The sequence below is a fragment of the Osmerus mordax genome, chromosome 7 (assembly GCF_038355195.1).
Source record: "Osmerus mordax isolate fOsmMor3 chromosome 7, fOsmMor3.pri, whole genome shotgun sequence".
Classification (NCBI taxonomy): Eukaryota; Metazoa; Chordata; class Actinopteri; order Osmeriformes; family Osmeridae; genus Osmerus; species Osmerus mordax.
The window spans coordinates 16,357,126-16,374,245 of NC_090056.1; the positions used below are offsets into that span (position 1 = coordinate 16,357,126).

At 47.6% G+C, this 17,120-nt stretch overlaps 3 protein-coding genes across 7 annotated transcripts in view; 2 read left to right on the plus strand and 1 right to left on the minus strand.

The window, feature by feature from the left end:
* The window catches only part of LOC136946382 (tyrosine-protein phosphatase non-receptor type 7-like), a 4,866-nt gene extending 1,104 nt beyond the window's left edge, over positions 1–3,762 (plus strand). Inside the window, exons 1-10 of one of the 5 annotated variants that reach the window (XM_067240691.1) lie at positions 1–48; positions 490–699; positions 858–1,041; positions 1,441–1,525; positions 1,647–1,729; positions 2,169–2,306; positions 2,548–2,658; positions 2,792–2,952; positions 3,047–3,160; positions 3,332–3,762. The exon at positions 1–48 is cut by the window's left edge and continues 130 nt beyond it. In XM_067240691.1, coding sequence (XP_067096792.1) covers positions 596–699; positions 858–1,041; positions 1,441–1,525; positions 1,647–1,729; positions 2,169–2,306; positions 2,548–2,658; positions 2,792–2,952; positions 3,047–3,160; positions 3,332–3,563 — 1,212 coding nt within the window. In that variant the 5' untranslated portion in view covers positions 1–48; positions 490–595 and the 3' untranslated portion in view covers positions 3,564–3,762. Of the gene's footprint in view, positions 49–207; positions 335–489; positions 700–857; positions 1,042–1,440; positions 1,526–1,646; positions 1,730–2,168; positions 2,307–2,547; positions 2,659–2,791; positions 2,953–3,046; positions 3,161–3,331 lie in introns of those variants that run through there. The other 4 variants (XM_067240694.1, XM_067240693.1, XM_067240692.1 and 1 more) reach the window with 4 other exon arrangements.
* Positions 3,763–4,286: 524 nt separating this feature from the next.
* Positions 4,287–5,425, minus strand: LOC136946485 (uncharacterized). Its single transcript, XM_067240836.1, has 3 exons — positions 4,987–5,425; positions 4,609–4,714; positions 4,287–4,430 (listed from the first exon to the last, which is right to left on the minus strand). The coding sequence occupies exons 1-3, from the start codon at positions 5,353–5,355 to the stop codon at positions 4,288–4,290; spliced, it is 618 nt and encodes a 205-aa protein (XP_067096937.1). The 5' UTR covers positions 5,356–5,425; the 3' UTR covers position 4,287.
* A 6,053-nt stretch (positions 5,426–11,478) lies between these two features.
* LOC136946360 (ADP-ribosylation factor-like protein 8A) lies at positions 11,479–15,359 on the plus strand. The gene is made up of 7 exons (XM_067240671.1): positions 11,479–11,897; positions 12,462–12,542; positions 12,637–12,710; positions 12,821–12,914; positions 13,087–13,154; positions 13,231–13,301; positions 13,585–15,359. The coding sequence occupies exons 1-7, from the start codon at positions 11,775–11,777 to the stop codon at positions 13,635–13,637; spliced, it is 564 nt and encodes a 187-aa protein (XP_067096772.1). The 5' UTR covers positions 11,479–11,774; the 3' UTR covers positions 13,638–15,359.
* The last annotated feature ends 1,761 nt before the right edge of the window (positions 15,360–17,120 follow it).

Genomic DNA, 17,120 nt, shown 5'->3' on the forward strand with positions numbered 1-17,120 from the left:
ATCTGGAGCTTCTGACAGGAGGTGAAGGAGGAGGAAAACCAGGGACAGGTACGCAGGTTCAAAGTGAATGGGTTTGACTAGGGCAGGGCAGGGCAGGGGAAGAGAAGGAAAGGGAAAGGAAGGGAAGGGAAGAAAGTATAGAGGAGGAGAGGGAGGGAGCGACGGAGGAGAGGAGTGAAGTGGAGAGCACAGACGTCAGGTGCTGTAGGGGTTGTTAATGTCACCTCTCAGTTTCAGGGGATGTGAGATCTTTGCTGCTCTTGAGTCAGAGAAGCTCGGTCTCCGTATTTCACAACCATTCCAGGAAGTGTCAACAACTGCCATTGCAGTTGAGGTGTGTAGGCTATAGTTGTTGCCATGGGAAGATACTGACTGCACAGTCTTGTTTGGATAATTTAATTATAAACGGACTCTATGGTGACTCTGTTTCACTTTCTTTCTCTCTCTACCACTCTGTTTCACTCTGTTTTTGCTCTCTCTCACACACAGACTGTTACCTAAAGTCTGTAACTCCTTCATACAGTTGCTGGGAAGACCGTGGTTGTGCAAGGTGAAGTAGTCCCCCCAACCAAATCACCAGTACTTTTGACCAATCATGAGTGATCCAGCAGAACGTCCCACCCCAACCGCAGAGGATGACCAATCAGCTAGCTGCATTGCTGTGAGTCCTCCCAGGAGGCCCATCCGTCTCCAGGAGAGGTAAGCCAACGGATATGTTTCCAGAAAGTCCCTTGAGAAAGAAACCACCCATTGAGTCTATATTGACTGTGCTCTCAGTACAGTTCACTATATGATACAGCACGAGAGCATCGTAACATGTGGTGATGCGTGGCTTTCTTCTCTCCAATGGTGTAAAGGCGTGGCTCCAATGTGTCTTTGGTTTTGGATGTAAGCAGCCTGGCAGCGGTGGAGCCACTGTGTTCCATCTCCACCCCCAGAGAGACCCTCCTCCGCCTGCTAAAAACCTCCTCCCGGCCCCTCACACACACCCCTCTGCAGCATGCTGCCACCGTCACACACACACTCAATACAGAGTACCAGGTACGCACACAATCACAGACGCACACACGCACATTTTTCTAACTGGGACGTAGGGATATACAGCACATTAAGCTGAATAAGGACAAGGGCATCAGTCTCTATGCATGGTAACAACACACACATCCATGCTGTAATAATAAGGTGTGCCCAGAGCCTACATTAGGGTCAGATGGCTGAGCGGTTAGGGAATTGGGCTATTAATCAGAAGGTTGCCGGTTAGACTCCCGGCCGTGCAAAATGACGTTGTGTCCTTGGGCAAGGCACTTCACCCTACTTGCCTTGGGGGGAATGTCCCTGTACTTACTGTAAGTCGCTCTGGATAAGAGCATCTGCTAAATGACTAAATGTAAATGTACATCACCATCATTTTGAAGCTATCCTGTGTGTTCTTTCCAACAGAAGATTCCTCCAAACTTTGTCAACCCTACAGAGTTGGACATCCCTGGACGAGCGCTCAAGGACAGATACAAAAGCATTCTGCCCAGTCAGTCACTCTCCTGCACCCAGCAAACTGTACCACACTCTACACATGCAACTGGGCTTACACTTTACACATTCAGTACTGTTGACACTGTTGCAAAACTGTGTGTGTGTGTGTCGATCAGATCCTGAGACTCGTGTGACTCTGCGTAGCCATTCAGCAGAGGAGAAAGAAAACGAGGGGTACATCAATGCTAACTACATCAAGGTCAGCGTCACCCAGGGCCAGCTGCAGTCTTTGTCGGGGCACTAAACTAGATTTGGAGGTCTTTTGAGGACAAACTGAAATGACTGGCCTTTTTGAGTTCATTTAAAGCAAAATGAAAATTGCACATGACTCTGTGAAAAGTAGAGCAGTAAGTAAACTGGTCAAAAACATGTGGTATGTTTGTGAGGTGGTATGCAGCGCTGCCTGAGAAGGAAGCTTTGCGTGGGCGTCCTGACAAACCAGCATACCCACAGGAAACTTAGGGGGAAATGACAAGTCCCTGACTCACTGGTACACAGGGATGTACAATATATAATAGGGTGTTCTTACAAAAGGTTGACGTCTCTATGCATGGTTATGACACATCTTTACGACACAGCCTTATGTTATGCCATATGTCTTATCTGAGGGTTATAACAGGTCTTTGTACTCTATGCAGGGTTATGAAGGCATTCACAGAGCCTACATTGCTACACAGGGCCCCATGGCCAACACGGTTCAGGACTTCTGGGAGATGGTGTGGCAGGAGCAATCGGCCATCATTGTCATGATCACCAAGCTGAAGGAGAAGAATGAGGTTAGAGGTCACAGGGGTCACCTCCCAAAATCTCAATTTCGACCCAAGTTTCTCAATGACCCATCCCTTCACCTCAGTACCACCCCCTCTATCTGTCTGTTCACCTCACCCTCCTTTATCTTCCTCTAAATTCACATTTCTCCACCCTACACTACCATGTTTAATGGTCTCTTTGCAAAGCTCTGATGGCTTATGTACACATCTTTCCAAAGGCTCAGGTGTGTGTGTGTGTGTGTTTCAGAAGTGTGAGTTGTACTGGCCTCACCAGAAGGGCTCCTACGGCAGGTTTGACCTCTGTGTGACATCTGTGACGGATTGTGTTGGCTACACTGTTAGAGAATTAACACTCCAGGTGATTGATAACACTACTTTACATTGTAGCTGTTTGTGTATGTCCAGATGTAACTCATTAATTCATGTATTCATTCATCTGTTCAGCAGTGCTTTTATTACAGTTGTACATAAATGTGTGTGTTTGTGTATAGCTGGGAACAGAGTCTCGTGAGGTAAGGCATTACTGGTACTCTACCTGGCCTGACCACCAGACCCCAGAATGTTCAGCCCATCTGCTGCGATTGGTGGAGGAGGTGGAGGACTACAAAAAGTCCCTCCCACACAGCCCTGGACCAATCATTGTCCACTGCAGGTAAGGTACCCTGTTCAGGGTATATATATGTGTGTGTGTGTGTGTGTGCATGTCTGTGTGTATGTTAACCTGTTGTGGTCTCCTGCCCCTGCAGTGCAGGCATTGGTAGAACGGGATGCTTCATCGCCAGCTGTATCGGTTGTCAACAGCTTCGACACTCCAGGCAGGTGGACATACTAAGAATAGTATGCAGTCTACGTCTGGACAGGCAAGCACACTGCCCCCTCTCCAAACCACCTCCAACCATCACTCTCCCTGCGTTAGCAAATACTTCTCCCTCCCTCGCTCTTCCTCTTACTATCTCTCTCATCCCATCCTCTCTGTCCCCCCTCTTCCTCACATTTCACCTCCTCTTTGCCACCCCTCCTCCTCTCCCTAGGGGTGGTATGGTCCAGACTACTGAGCAGTACCAGTTCCTGTATGCCACCCTGGCCCAGTACAGCACACAGATGGAGATGCAACCCACCAGACCGCAGGAGGACCAAGGGAACCCGGAGAGCCAGGGGAACAAGGAGAATACGGAGAAGAGAGAGAGCAGAGGCAAGGGAGAAGACCGGGAGAACCTGGTCATCAGGTCCAGTGATGACAACACAGCTTCAGAAACAGTATGACATCATCACACAACTCAGACATCTGGAACACTGCTCAGTGTGTGGCACAGTGACCAGCTATTCTACTGCCCAAGTCCCAGTTTTCATAAGGTTACCTGTTATCAATGTTCTTTTCTGAAGCATACATGAGGACATTGAGACAAATGTATATTTATCCTCATGGATATGTTAATTAAATTGTAATTTGTGACATTACAAATGTTTCTTCACCTTTGTGATTACATTCATGAATCCCTGGTGACAGATATCAATTTATGGTGTGTGAACACTCCCCCGTTTCTCCCCTCCTCTCTCCTCCTTCCACTCCATCTGCCCTCCCCTCATCCCTCATTCTGCCCTGCACTCTTCTCCTTCTACTCCTCCCTCCTCCTCCACTTCTCCTCCACTTCGCATCCCTCCTCCTCACCTTCCTATTTGATAAAAGAATAAGACAAGCACCCCCCTTGCATTCAAACACACAGTAAAAGTTATCCTGAAATACCTAACAACACAACACTGCCACAATAATTATCCTCTGTGTGGCTGCAGTCCTGATACGGAGATGTCACAAACCTAAACACAAACAGCTTAGCGATTACAAGGGAGGTATAAACAAAATGCCAACGTTTTTTCGTTTATTTTTTTATTAATGAAAAAAAAGATCAAAAGTTATTTTTTTTTTAAAGATCAGAGTGGGAAGTGACAGGTCCTCGCTGCAGTCAGGTCAGTGAGCAGGCGGCTCCCTCTACTGGTGAGTCGTGCAGCTACAGCAGAACACCTGGGAGAGAGCTGCAGAGATCCTGTGGAAGAAGCCTTTAATGGACTTCTTCTTCTTCTTTTTCTGTTCCTCTTCTCCTGGGACGCTGGAGGACTCTGCAAGATCTGGGCCTGGACATGGAACACCATCACACAGCAGCACATGACATCACACACAACTTCAGCACTGTCCATTTAATTGCTATGAGTGTGTGTGTGTGTGTGTTTGTGTGTGTGTGTATGTGAAATGACAGGAGAGCCAACTAAAGTGGGAAAGCCTAAATGAACAAACATCCATTCATAATCTCACTTTCACCGTTGAGGGGAGTAACTGAGTTGGTCTTTTGGTTTTTCTTTTTTCCATTGGCAGACATATTCGGTGTAACCTTGGTAACAGCCTTGGTCTTCTTTCTCATCTGGGATGGAAGTGAGAGTAAAGAAAAACATAATTCCTTTATATTATGAAATGTTTTACATTATGTTAACAGGACATAACTACATTAACTGTAACTGTCAAATCCCCTGTGTTTGGATTTGAATAAATAAATCAGCGAAATAATTACATCATCTGTTTACTAATCATACATAATGTATTCTACACATGCTTACGTGTAACCCATCTTATCCTTGACTCAGTTAAGGTCAGTTGTACCCAATGCCAGTGTGTGTGGAGTTGTTTTCAGCTTACCAATGTGAACCATCTTTGGAGGCTGGAGAGTTTGGTCTTTCCACGACAGCCCAGATTGGAATGGAAGATGGAAGAGCTGTTGAAGGTTTGGGAGGGCACAGAGGGGGATAAAACAGAGTTGGAGGATGAGGAGGAGGAGTGGCAGGACTGGGAGGTGGAAGAGGATGAGGAGGAGCTAACGTCCTCAGAGTCCTCCTCAGAAGAACTGTCGATCTTCTCCCAGGCCTTCAACAAGCCTGGGTCTGCAGCTCTCTGCTTCCTGGAGCTCCTCAGCTCCTCTGGTGATCTGGAGAAGGGACACTCTCTGGCCTTTACCAAACCAAATCTGTCACATCTCTTTTTGACCTTTCCATCTGCTTTAATCTCCATGTGGGTCTCACTGGCCTTTCCCAAGCCAGAAGACTCCAACGCAGATCCGTCATGTATCCTCACATCCTCACACAAGGAGCTGGAACTTCCACCGGCCTTTACCAAGCCAGCAGAGTTCTTAACATTCTCCTTCTCAAAATGGACGCTAAGATCGGACACGGCAGGAGCGCGCCAGTCCTCGGCGTGGCGGCAGATCACCGTGGCGATGGTCTCAGCCAGGCCACAAATGGCTCCCGCTTCTCCGTGGCGAGCGGAGCGGAGCTGGGCCCTGCTGCTGTTAGCGCTGAGCGACAGCTTAGCGTAGGCCGCCTCCAACATGGCGTCCAGGGCGTCTGGGCCACTGTAGAAAGGGCTCTGGGGCAGGTGCTCCAGGACGAGGCTGATCCCGTCTTGGGTCTGGAGAATCCAGCCCACTTCCTGAAGTAGAGTTGCCTCTAGCTGCGAGAAGGTGGGGGCGCTGGAGGTTGAGGGGGACTCCTGGAGGGCCAGGCGGACCATCAGACCGTGCAGAAGGTCCCGCAGGGTCTGGTGGTGCAGGGCACTGGGCCCGGAGGGCATCCAGACCTTCTCCTGGATGCGAATCTCCAAGGTTTGCAGGGAGGGGGTCTCAGAGGGTCTCAGGGGCAACCAGGGAAGCACCTGGACCACCTCAGGGAGACCAGAAGCTCCATCATCTTTCCCATCTCCCTTGGGATTTATTTGCCTGGAAATGTTGATGCCTTTGGACAGACTATCTGACATTTCTTCTTCTTCATGGAAATCATAAACGTAGTCAACATTGTTGTTGTCGGGGACAACGATATCAGCCTTCTCAGACTGGCCTTCTTCTAGGTTAGTGAAACCTGAACTCAACTCTGGTTCGAGATTTCGTAATGTGGCTGCAGAGGAGGAGCTGCTAAGGTTATCTATCCTGGCCATGACCTCAGCATCAAGGCCTGGCACAAAAAAAAACACACACTTTTAAGTATCCTTGTAATATTATAGCTATTACCTATACTTTTCTTAAAACAGTGATCGACTAGGATCTCTAATATTAATATTATAATTCTTAACTATACCTACACTGTCATTCAGCAGTGCTGTAGCACTTAAAACTCTGTATTATATTAACATAGTTACAGACTCTAGAGGTCTTTTTTACCAAAGGGTTAGGGAACATTTCACAAGGAGGATTTTTTGTAACATGTAAAACCCATCAATTTAATAACAGAAATATGGCGACATAGTGATACATTCTATTTCTAAAGAGCATTTGATCATTTTTACCTATTCTGTAACTGTGTGCACAGTGTTACTAGTTAGGCTACCTGAACACCTGAAAATTCCCTTTGGGGTCAATATAGTGAATTGAGTAAAAGATTTCTCTACCTTTGTTGACAATGGCCATTACTTGTTCTGGGTCATTGCAAGAACACTGAAGGACACCTCCCACTTTGATGGTTAAAACCTCAGAAATGGCCTCTAGTGCCCTCCTCTGGTCCTGGCTGACAGAGGAAGATGGCCGGTTCCTACCCACAGTCCCTTGGCTGGAGCTCGGCATCATGCAGTAGGACCCTTCCAGAGACGTGCAGTCGCTGCTATCGCTGCAGTCGCTGCTGTCGCTGCTCTCCCAAGATACATCCCTGATGGAGTCGGTCCTGTCCTTCTTACACATCCATTTGAGGTGGTCATTCAGCAGCACACATTCGTCCGGAAGCGAGTTGGTCAGGCCAAGGAAGTTCTCCATCAGTTTCTTGAAAGCCAAGTGGATAAAATTGTACAGTATTGGAGTGAAGACCTCCAAGTCCAGGTGTTGCTTGGCCTCCGGGTTCTGGACGTTAGGCTTGGAGCGGCAGCGGCGTGTCGAGGGGAGTTGTCCCATCTGCGTGTCCAGGAGCAGCTGATAGAGGCAGCCGATCAGCTCCATGGAGATGCTCTGGATCCTCGCCTGCAACATCCTGGTACACATGCTGTGGGAGGCCAGCAGGCGGCCCAGGTCGTACTCAGCCTGGTCCAACCACCCGACGGAGGAGCCTTCTTTGTCATTTTTGCAGCCTCCATCATTGGAGACTGATCTGGAGGCCCAGTAGGCCATCCGTGCGACGGTGTCCAGCATTTTGTGAGCCGTTAGGTTGAGGTTGTGGCTGTTTGCCTTGCTCCTGGGGCTAGGGCTCCTGGGGCTAGTGCTCCTGGGGCTGGGGCTCCTGGAGGCTGACCTGGCCTCCTCCTTCTGCTGCTTCTCCTTCTCCTCGTCGCTAGCCGAGCTGCACTCCTCCTCTGATCTCCTCTCCTCCTGCTGGGCGCAGAGAAGGAAGCTTTCCTGACACGAGAGTGTGCAGGCCTCCTTCACCTCCTTTCCCTCTACCCAGTTCCCCAGCAGCTCTCCCTGGCTGCGGCTCCTCCTGCTGCTCCTCCCACTGCTGACCCCCTGGTTCCTCCTCCGCAGGGCCTCCAACTCCTCCGTAACCTGGCTGAGCAGGGACTCGCTCACGCACTCCACTAACAGGTTGAAGTCATTACCGCGTGGCTGCAGGAAGTCCACCTCTCCTTCTCTAATCATCTCTGCAGCTACGCTGAAGTTCTCCAGGACGATGTGGATGATGTTGCAGGCGCTGGAGATGTTCTGGGGCAGGGAGGCCGTGTCGGCGTCTTGGGGCTGGTTCAGGGAAGAGCGTCTTTCTCTGGCCACCATCCCCTGGAGGATGCCCCCCAACAGCCTCACCAGCTCCAGCTTCTCCTCTGTGGTGAAAACGCCCTTTCTCTGGAAGAGGGTGTGGTGGGCCAGGATGCCAGAGAGGCTCTCCCTCAGGGATGAGGGGTTGTGAGGCTCGCTATCGCATCTGATCCGTCCAATGCTGCTGGCCGAGCTGTGGCCGGAGCCGGTCGATACCGCTGTCACACAGCTGGGCCTGGGCGATGCCATAGCCTTTTCCATCTCCTCTGCCTCCGCCACACTGCCAATGAGGAATGAGGCCATATTCTCAGCCTCCTTTTTCTCCCTGTGGAAGACGACCTCTGACGTGTTGGTGTTGGCAGACAACAGGGGCCGCGGGGGCATCTGCTCGTTGACGGCGTCAGTGTGGATGTCGGCGAGGACCTGGATCTTCTCCTTGGCGTCCTGCCAGGTTTTCAGGATCAGGTCCTCAGAGATACTTGTCGTATAGAATTTAGACAAGGTGCTGCCGGGGTGGTGAAGCACCAACTCGTCCATCACCTTCTCCATGGCCGAGTCACAGAGCTCCTCTACAATGGCAGACAGCTTCGCCTCTTCACTGTCCTCGTCTCTCGCCATCACTCCCTTCAACTTGGCGATGATCTCTGCCACAGTGAGGGATGCCGTGGCAAGGATATCCTCCCCTGTGGGACTACTGGGGTAAAGGGGTGTCGGAGGCTTCCCACTCGATAGCCTGTCCTGTGGCCTGGATCCCAGCCCACTTTCCAGCAGGGGTGGATGGGACTTCTCTGAGATGATCCCCTCAGGGACATCAGGCTGGGCTGAGCCCTGAGAAGAGGCCCGGTCCTTGGACTGAGGAGATGAAGAAGATCTGTTGCGTGTGGAGATGCCGCTGCTGTGGGAGGTAGCGGCAGACAGTGGGTCTTGGCGGAGGTGAAGGACCTGGTAAAGGGCCATAGCGGGCAGCACCCCCTCATTGGCCACCTGGAGCACCCACTCCATCATCTCCTCTGAGCGCTTCTGCAGCTCAGTGACGCTCTTGTTCTAAGAGAGAGAGAGAGAGAAAGAGAGAAAGAGAGAGGGTGACAGGGGGAAGAGACAGAAATGGATGGAGAAAGAGAGGAGAGAAAAAAGGCAGCGTGAAAAAAAGGGGAGAAAGTTAAATCGCAGTACAGATACAAATATATCTAAAAAATATTTTGAGTTTGAAACTAAACATTTTATCTACCTTTCTCAACAGGACCTTTTTGATGAGTCTCCACTGACTGTAACAAGAACAAGAACGTATGTGTTACACTCTCTCTATTACAGTACAATGACAACTAACGAGACATTGTAACATTGTGTTCAACAGGGCAGTAGCCTAAAGGGGACGTTAACAGGGACACTCACGGGTGGGACATCATGGCCTCTGACACTGGAATTTCGGCCCGGGTCATTGGTTCCTCTGGGCAGGATGGGATTTTGATTGCTGGGAGAACACCTACATGTAGAGAGGATTGTCACAGTGTGATTGGTGGATCCCTCTCTCTTGATAGAAAGTGATATTTCAATCATGAATGTTGTACTTTTGATACAATAATAAACCGATTACTCACGGTAGCTGGTCTGGGACATGGGATGCATGTTCACACATCTGACCTGCAGGCAAGATAAACACTTAGCTTAGCTAGGCAAAGTAACAGAGAAAGTTAGTTGTTGGAGACGTGGAGGTAGAAGATTGAGTTGAGGGGAGTAGGTGGTGTCTGTAGTACTCAGTGAGGGGATGAGGGCCGTTTACTCACCATCCTGCCTGGTCCTGACAGTTTCCCGACCAGGTCGGAATCTCGTTCTGCTGCTGGCGTACTACGGGCCTCCAGTGCCCACATCAGCCCTGCAGCCCTTGACAAACACACACCATGTAAACACATGCGCACACACATACATACATACACATACAAACAAACAAACAAGGTGGGGGTGGGTGGGATTGAGGTCACAATTAGCAGTGAAACACAGAGAGAGAGAGAGAGAGAGAGAGAGAGAGAGAGAGAGAGAGAGAGAGAGAGAGAGAGAGAGAGAGAGAGAGAGAGAGAGAGAGAGAGAGAAAGAGAGAGAGAGAGAGAGAGAGAGAGAGAGAGAGAGAGAGAGAGAGAGAGAGAGAGAGAGAGAGAGAGAGAGAGAGAGAGAGAGAGAGAGAGACAGGTGCCTTGAACAGAAATTATTTTAACTTTTGATGAAGAAATATGACTTGGAAATATGAAATATGACTAGATCTACAGTATGTATCAAGTTAAGTCACATTGTTAAACACAACAGTTAAACTCACATAAATGAAATTCTAAAGAATCTAAAGAACCAAAAATGTTCTTCGTGTAATCGTTTTAGCTACTAGATAGATAACCCACTTACCTTTTGTTTAGTCCTCCGTTCTTTTAGTCTTTCCTGTTTTGGGATTTCATCCATGCTTTACACTAAGGATGACAAACTCTTTTCAGACGACTCCTTGCCTTGTGATGAAAATTTATTTAATCACTGACACATTTGATTTTGCAATTCGTTTTTATATCATTTGGTAAAGTGCGTCACAATCCCTTTATGCCCTATGACGTCATAATATGTCTAAATAGCGCGGCGTCTTTTCCAAAACAATGACCGACATTTTAGGCAAAAAGGTACATTGCGATGTTTTTAAATAACTACTCGCGTGGGTTTTCGCACTTTACTGCAATTGGTAGGGATTTTTGAAAGGGTGAATTGTACAGCGATTCCTACGTCCTGTACCCAGTTCTATCCAAATACTACTTTCACGTAATAAACCACACAGTGAGAAATCAGTTTTTCTGTAAAAAACAAACAAAAAAAAGACTTAATCTTTATTGACACACGCACGCTTACATGTATGCACAGGTTCACACATGTCTATCTCATTGGTTATCACATGAAAAGAGAGAGCACATATCTCAGAAATTACATTATTTCATTTTATTAGGCCTATTTATACATATATTAGCATGAAATAGGTTAACTGTTTCAATATGAATTCAGTAAGTACATGAATACATGAAAAGTTTGATAGGCTGAAATAGAGCTGGCGAGTCCCCTGCTGAGGTGGTTCACCTGTGGAGTCAGACCTGAGAGGTAGAACTCACCTGTCCTGAGGAAGAGTATCTTCGCCTACCTTTTTACTTAGTGTATATCAAATTAGCTCTTATACACTATTCTAACACAATTATACAGACTTACATTTAGTCATTTAGCAGACGCTCTTATCCAGACTTGGATAAAAACACCCTCACAAGATTACTGAAAAAACATAGATAATCGCCACTGGGAAACTCTCCATGGCTGACTGGGTTGGTTGGCCTACAATACATCTCTCTCCACTAGGGGGCTCTAGCCGTCCAGCAAGTCCACGGACGGAGCCAGGGTACCCTCTTTTTTCAGAGCTCCTGTAGCTGCGCGCTGTCAAACCCCACCCAACAAGGAAGAACTGGCTTTCTAAGGAGTCGACAGACAGGCAGGCGAAAGGCGTTGTAAACAACTGAGATATATAAAAAAAATACAGATTACATTACACAATACCTTCGTGTTCCTAGTCTAATTTCGTCTTGATCCATAAGAAACAAACCATTGGAAAAGGTTTCGTCCTCCGACGTGCTGTCACTGTGAGCTAAATTGAAGCTTTGTAAGGTTAGCCATAGCTAGTTAGCGTAGCCACCTCTCCAACAGTCAAGAAAGCCAGTACTGGAATAGTAGTAGCCGTGACACCTCAAACCTTTCCAAGATGATCGCACTTATTAACAAGCTCCTTGACTGGTTCAAAGCCTTGTTTTGGAAGGAGGAGATGGAGTTGACATTGGTTGGACTCCAGTATTCGGGCAAGACGACATTCGTAAACGTGATTGCTGTACGTTAAATGTGTCCTACTAGTACTAGCCTAATGTTGTGCTGCTCCTACTACTAGCCAGTAACTCAAGTCAGTGACACTCATCAGCTGATGTGTCCATTGTTGTTCTATTTAGCTAGCTAGCAATAGCTTGCTACTAAAGCCTTGAGATATATTGTTTATCTTACACGTTTACAATCCATTTTCATTTCCTAAATTTATGATCTAATGCCGTAAATCTTTAATGACCTCGATCGTTTAACCTGTGAATCGTATTATTGCTGTAACTTGCCTCTAGATGTAGACTAGCAATCCAATATTATTAGAACCTGGTCATTAACTGCAAATGATAATCGTTGTCTGTCTAGTTCTATCTCCAAGGCAGTAATGTGTAATTTCTACAAACATTACTTTTTAAGTTTACGCGAACTCAAATTGTTTAATTAAGGCTGGCTCCGTCAGACTAGCAAATCTGTACCAGTAGCAGTCTGAACAGTGAGATTAGAGAATTGAGACAATTGACACTTTCACATTCAGTTAATCTGAATCTAACGGGTGTCTTTTGGATTTCTCTCCTCCTTCTAGTCGGGTCAGTTCAGCGAAGACATGATTCCTACCGTGGGATTCAACATGAGGAAGATTACCAAGGGTAACGTAACCATCAAGGTTAGTAGCACAGTCTTATATGTCTGTTCGAATAGAAGAGTACTGGTGTGTTTATGAGCACTGACAGTGTGCGTGTGCATGTGTTGTCTTCCAGCTGTGGGACATCGGAGGTCAACCCCGCTTCAGAAGTATGTGGGAGCGGTACTGCAGAGGGGTCAGTGCCATTGTGTGAGTAACCATCTTTATCTAACCACCGCTATCCCACTAGTTAAGTTAGTTCTCATCATCAATTAGTTATTATTATATTATTCATATTTATCAATCTGTGACTTGTGCAGGTACATGGTAGATGCAGCAGACCCAGAGAAGATAGAGGCGTCGAAGAACGAGCTCCACAACCTGCTGGACAAGCCTCAGCTGCAGGGCATACCTGTGGGTACCACGAGAGCCTTGATCAGGAGTCTCCAACTCTGTACCTCCACCCCTTAAGACCTGGAGACCTCATCGTTAGCTAACTCAACCCAAATAACTCAGCTGAATATTCAGCTTCCCTCCCTTGGTTTTGATTTATTCCAATGTCCAACTATCTGTGTCCCTATCCCAGGTGCTGGTTCTGGGGAACAAGAGGGACTTGCATGGGGCTCTGGATGAGAAGGAGCTGATAGAGAAAATGTAAACTATGAATGGATTCATCTTAAACTCTGTGTGTGTTTATGTGTGGTGTTAACTGGTGTACTCTGGTGTGCAGGAACCTGTCAGCCATCCAGGATAGAGAGATCTGTTGCTACTCTATCTCCTGCAAGGAGAAGGACAACATTGGTTAGTAAGGCTATAGTCATTTTCACATACCCTGCCTTCCCTGTCTACCTGTCTATTTTTCGACTTTCCCACGATCTCTCTCGCTCCCTATCTCCCTTCTTTCCACCACCCTCCCTCTCCACCCACCCCGCTCTACTCTCCTCTCTTGACATTGGACTGACTCTCCCTTGTAGACTAGTGTTTGCATTGGAAGTGCTTTTCATTTCCCTATGTCATGCCAGGCAGCTTGTCTGCTGTTCCCAGTGTGATAACCACTGCATTTTGTGTGTCTCCCTTCCCCCAGACATTACACTACAGTGGCTGATCCAGCACTCCAGAACCAAGAGGAGCTCTTGAGAACATGGCCGTCTATGACACAGTCCTGAGAACACCAACACCCCCATCCCTCTACCCTCCACAGCTTGTCCGTAACCCCTATCCCCCCCTCCCCTGTCTTTTTTTAATTTTTCCTCTTTTTTTTGGATGCCCTTTGCCCCTTCGCTAGACCCCCAAGGCCCCCCCCCCCCTCCCGCTGAGGCAACGCAAAGACCTTTTACTTGCACTGTTCATTTTCGTTTTTGTAAAATAATCTTCTTGTGACACGCATTTGTCTTCAGGTGGTTAAGCTGCCCTTTAAAAAAAAAAAAAAAAAAAAAAAAACGAATATCAATATCCTTTTCATATTTCATTTAGGTTTTGTTTTTTTGATTTCTTCTCAAGGCTGAAGCATATTGTCAGCAGATGCAGGGACCGGTAAGAGTCGAGACTGAGTTTTATATCAACCCCTAGACTCTGACCCTGACCTCTTACCACCCCCTCACCAGAGGCTGTGCAGCTTCTTCTGGCATGTTGCTAGTAATTCAAACGCCCTAAGATTTACCAGAACTACTAGGTGGGAGGAGGCTAGGTGGTAAGAGTTAGGAACCAGGTCAGTAGTATTAAGGGGGTAAAGAGGAAGACTGGGTGGAGGGGGGGGGGGGGGGGGGCTAGGGGTTTTGGATCCAGTGAGCCTTCAGTCAGTCACTGAGTCATGTGGATATGTTGTTACAGTGGGGTGAGAGGAGCAGTTCTAGAATGTCTTCTGTCATTGATCTCTAGGGATGATGAGCCGGTCTACAGAGAAACATCCATGCTCCGTCCCCCTACCTGAAATGCAGCTTGCAGGCCATGTTTGTACCCTTTCATCCTCCCATCCTAGAAGGGATCTCTGATCTCGCATGATGGGATGGTTCATACTAGCTTTGTACGACATACAAGGCTTTCGCCTATCCGGTCATGTTAGATCAGTGATGACCTCAAGGAGGGGTGGAAGGAAGGTTAAAGTTTAAGTGTATTGAAATCCGGCCCCCTAGTCTGGTCCTGTGTCACTGTCATGGCTGCCTGTCACCTAAGTGGTCAAGCAATATCTGCTGTTTGTTGTTCACGACTGAACCACAAAACACAACATCTCTTTCACTGGTCAGCATCTTCTGTACCGTGCTTTATTATTGGCTGATCAAGTTGTTCTCCTGTACGGCCAGTCAGATTATGAACAGTCTCTATGTAGGTACAGGTGATAGGTCTGTCCATCAGTTTAATAGGAGCGCAACCTGGTTTAGCCCAGGTGGGTGGAATATTTCTGCTTTGGAAGATGCCATTAGATAAAAGGCAAAATTCCATCCTCCTCGATCAATCCGCGTGTCAAAATAATCACACTCTGGAGAACGCCGCTGGCTATAATGAACAGCAGGCAGCCAATCAGAGCACACTGTTAGACATCTCATACCAACTAACAATTGAAGCTTCTGTCTGATTTTGTAATTTATGAATGACTCTGCTTCTTACATCGCCAAACGTAACCATGGATTATCGACTAGGAACAACACAAGGATCATTACTTATTTGTTTGCATGCTCGGGCATAAGTATTTGTGGGACCTTTGAGAATTAACTATAAATGGTTATTTTTATGGCAAATATAGTAAATACTGTATCAGTTTTAACCTGTTTGTACATTATTGTTTCAATTCAGTTAATTGTGTTTTTAATAGGACATGCTTGTGTATGATACTAACTAAAGACTATGTTGAAAAGAACTTAATTGATGGTGTCTTTTATGATATGTGTGCATGCATGTGTGTGGTGCATAGTCCTGTACTGTTGTGGTAGTATCCAGTGGTAACAATGCATGGAATAGAAACAATTATCTTTCCCTGCTTTGTAGCACTGTGTGGTGTGATATTGAGCAGTAGGGGGCAGTCACAGCTCATGGTCTACATTCTAATCCTGCCGTGCATGTAGGGGTACCCTAACACATACACTGCTGTGCATGTAGGGGTACCCTAACACATACAATGGGGCTGACAGTAGATGTGTGTGTGGTCATCTCTACGGTAACAGATCCTCCAACTAGCTATATGAGATGGTACCTGGTATGGAGGGCTGTAGGAAAGACAGAGTGCTGATCTAAGATCAGATCAACATTTTTAGATCATGTTTTAAGACAAGGGCAGCAGACTTGGCCTGATTATACTGCACAACTGCTGGAAAGTGTAGAATGTTGAAAGACACCAAGTGCACCCTGAGTAACTGGCCCATGACAGGTGAGGGAACTCATCCTAAACCAACACAAACCGGCTCTGACTGTGACCCTGCCTCCCCCTCTGTGCTTCCTCCCTCCCTCCCCTCGACAAGCAGAGCAAGGAGTCCAGAACAAGGAGGTGTGAGACCCAGAGAGGCTAGGGAATTTAGAGGCTGGAGGGTAAAAAAAAAAAAAGAGGGTCTGAGGCGGTGAAGAAGAAAGGTGGTGAGAGACTGGGCTGGCAGGATGAATACTAGTCACTATCATTCCTGTCTGTTCTCATTTCCCCTCTTCTCTAAGTTTATCCCTCTGTGCTTTCTCCCTCTCCATTCCTCCCTCTCCACTCTCCTTCCTTTCTCCTGGGCTTTGGGTGGTTGGCCCTACATACTAACTGTTCCTCCAGAAGGGACAACACCACAATAACCACACAGCTCTGGGCTTCCTGTCCACACAACAAGGTGGGTTGGGGTCAAGTGTGTGTCGGTGTGTGTCTAAGTGTGTGTGTGTGTGTGTGTGTGTGCGCAAGTCCTGGGCCAGCCTCCTGTTTCAGATGTTTTTGTGTTCCTCCTCCCATGGCCCAGACCCTCGTCATGACAACCACTCTCACCCCCAAACCCCCCCACCCCGTCAGTATTCCCACCAAACAAAACAAACATTGTCCGTTCTCCAGGGGGACAGGAGGAGGGGAACAGGGGAGGGCTGACAGAGGTTGGGTCGTCCTCAGGAGTGGGGACAGTCAGGTCATATTAGTTTATGTTCATTGAGCCTAACCAGAAACACGATGCTCCAACTGATAGATACTCACACTGGAGTTACTGCCACACGTAGTCACATAGGCACAACTGCGATCTCTCACGACACATGCACACAGCCTCACCTCCTCGTTCTCTGACATGCAAGCCCACACACAGACATTCTCTCGCTAATTGCCACACACACATCTACAATTGCCCCTGAAGAGAATCCTTCCCATGCACTCTTCACACACAAACACACACTCACACACATTGACTGAACTGAGCTGAGAACGAAGAGCCATTCAGTGTGTGACTTAGTCTGCTTTCTCTATGTTGGCTTCTACGCACAGAAACAGCCTGCCAGCCAACCAGCGCAGCCACAGCACAGGACTCTTACTGCCTGCTTCACAGTGTCTCCTCAGCAGAATACCAATAGTCTCAAATCAAAGCCAACAGAACACTGGGCACTTGGTTCAAGACACAGCTCATGTCCCCTGCTTAGACTGTTGGTGACAAACAGTAGTGGATTCATGTGGCGTTGACA

What these genes read in the sequence shown, in the direction of transcription:
- LOC136946485 (XM_067240836.1), bottom strand. Translation starts at nt 5,355, where the DNA reads ATGGAGATTAAAGCAGATGGAAAGGTCAAAAAGAGATGTGACAGATTT. An exon ending in TCCAAAGATGGTTCACATTG is followed by an intron (nt 4,715 to 4,986) that starts GTAAGCTGAAAA and finishes CTTCCATCCCAG; the next exon opens with ATGAGAAAGAAGACCAAGGC. An exon ending in TACTCCCCTCAACGGTGAAA is followed by an intron (nt 4,431 to 4,608) that starts GTGAGATTATGA and finishes TTCCATGTCCAG; the next exon opens with GCCCAGATCTTGCAGAGTCC.
- LOC136946360 (XM_067240671.1), top strand. Translation starts at nt 11,775, where the DNA reads ATGATCGCACTTATTAACAAGCTCCTTGACTGGTTCAAAGCCTTGTTT. An exon ending in AGAGGGGTCAGTGCCATTGT is followed by an intron (nt 12,711 to 12,820) that starts GTGAGTAACCAT and finishes TGACTTGTGCAG; the next exon opens with GTACATGGTAGATGCAGCAG. An exon ending in CAAGGAGAAGGACAACATTG is followed by an intron (nt 13,302 to 13,584) that starts GTTAGTAAGGCT and finishes CCCTTCCCCCAG; the next exon opens with ACATTACACTACAGTGGCTG.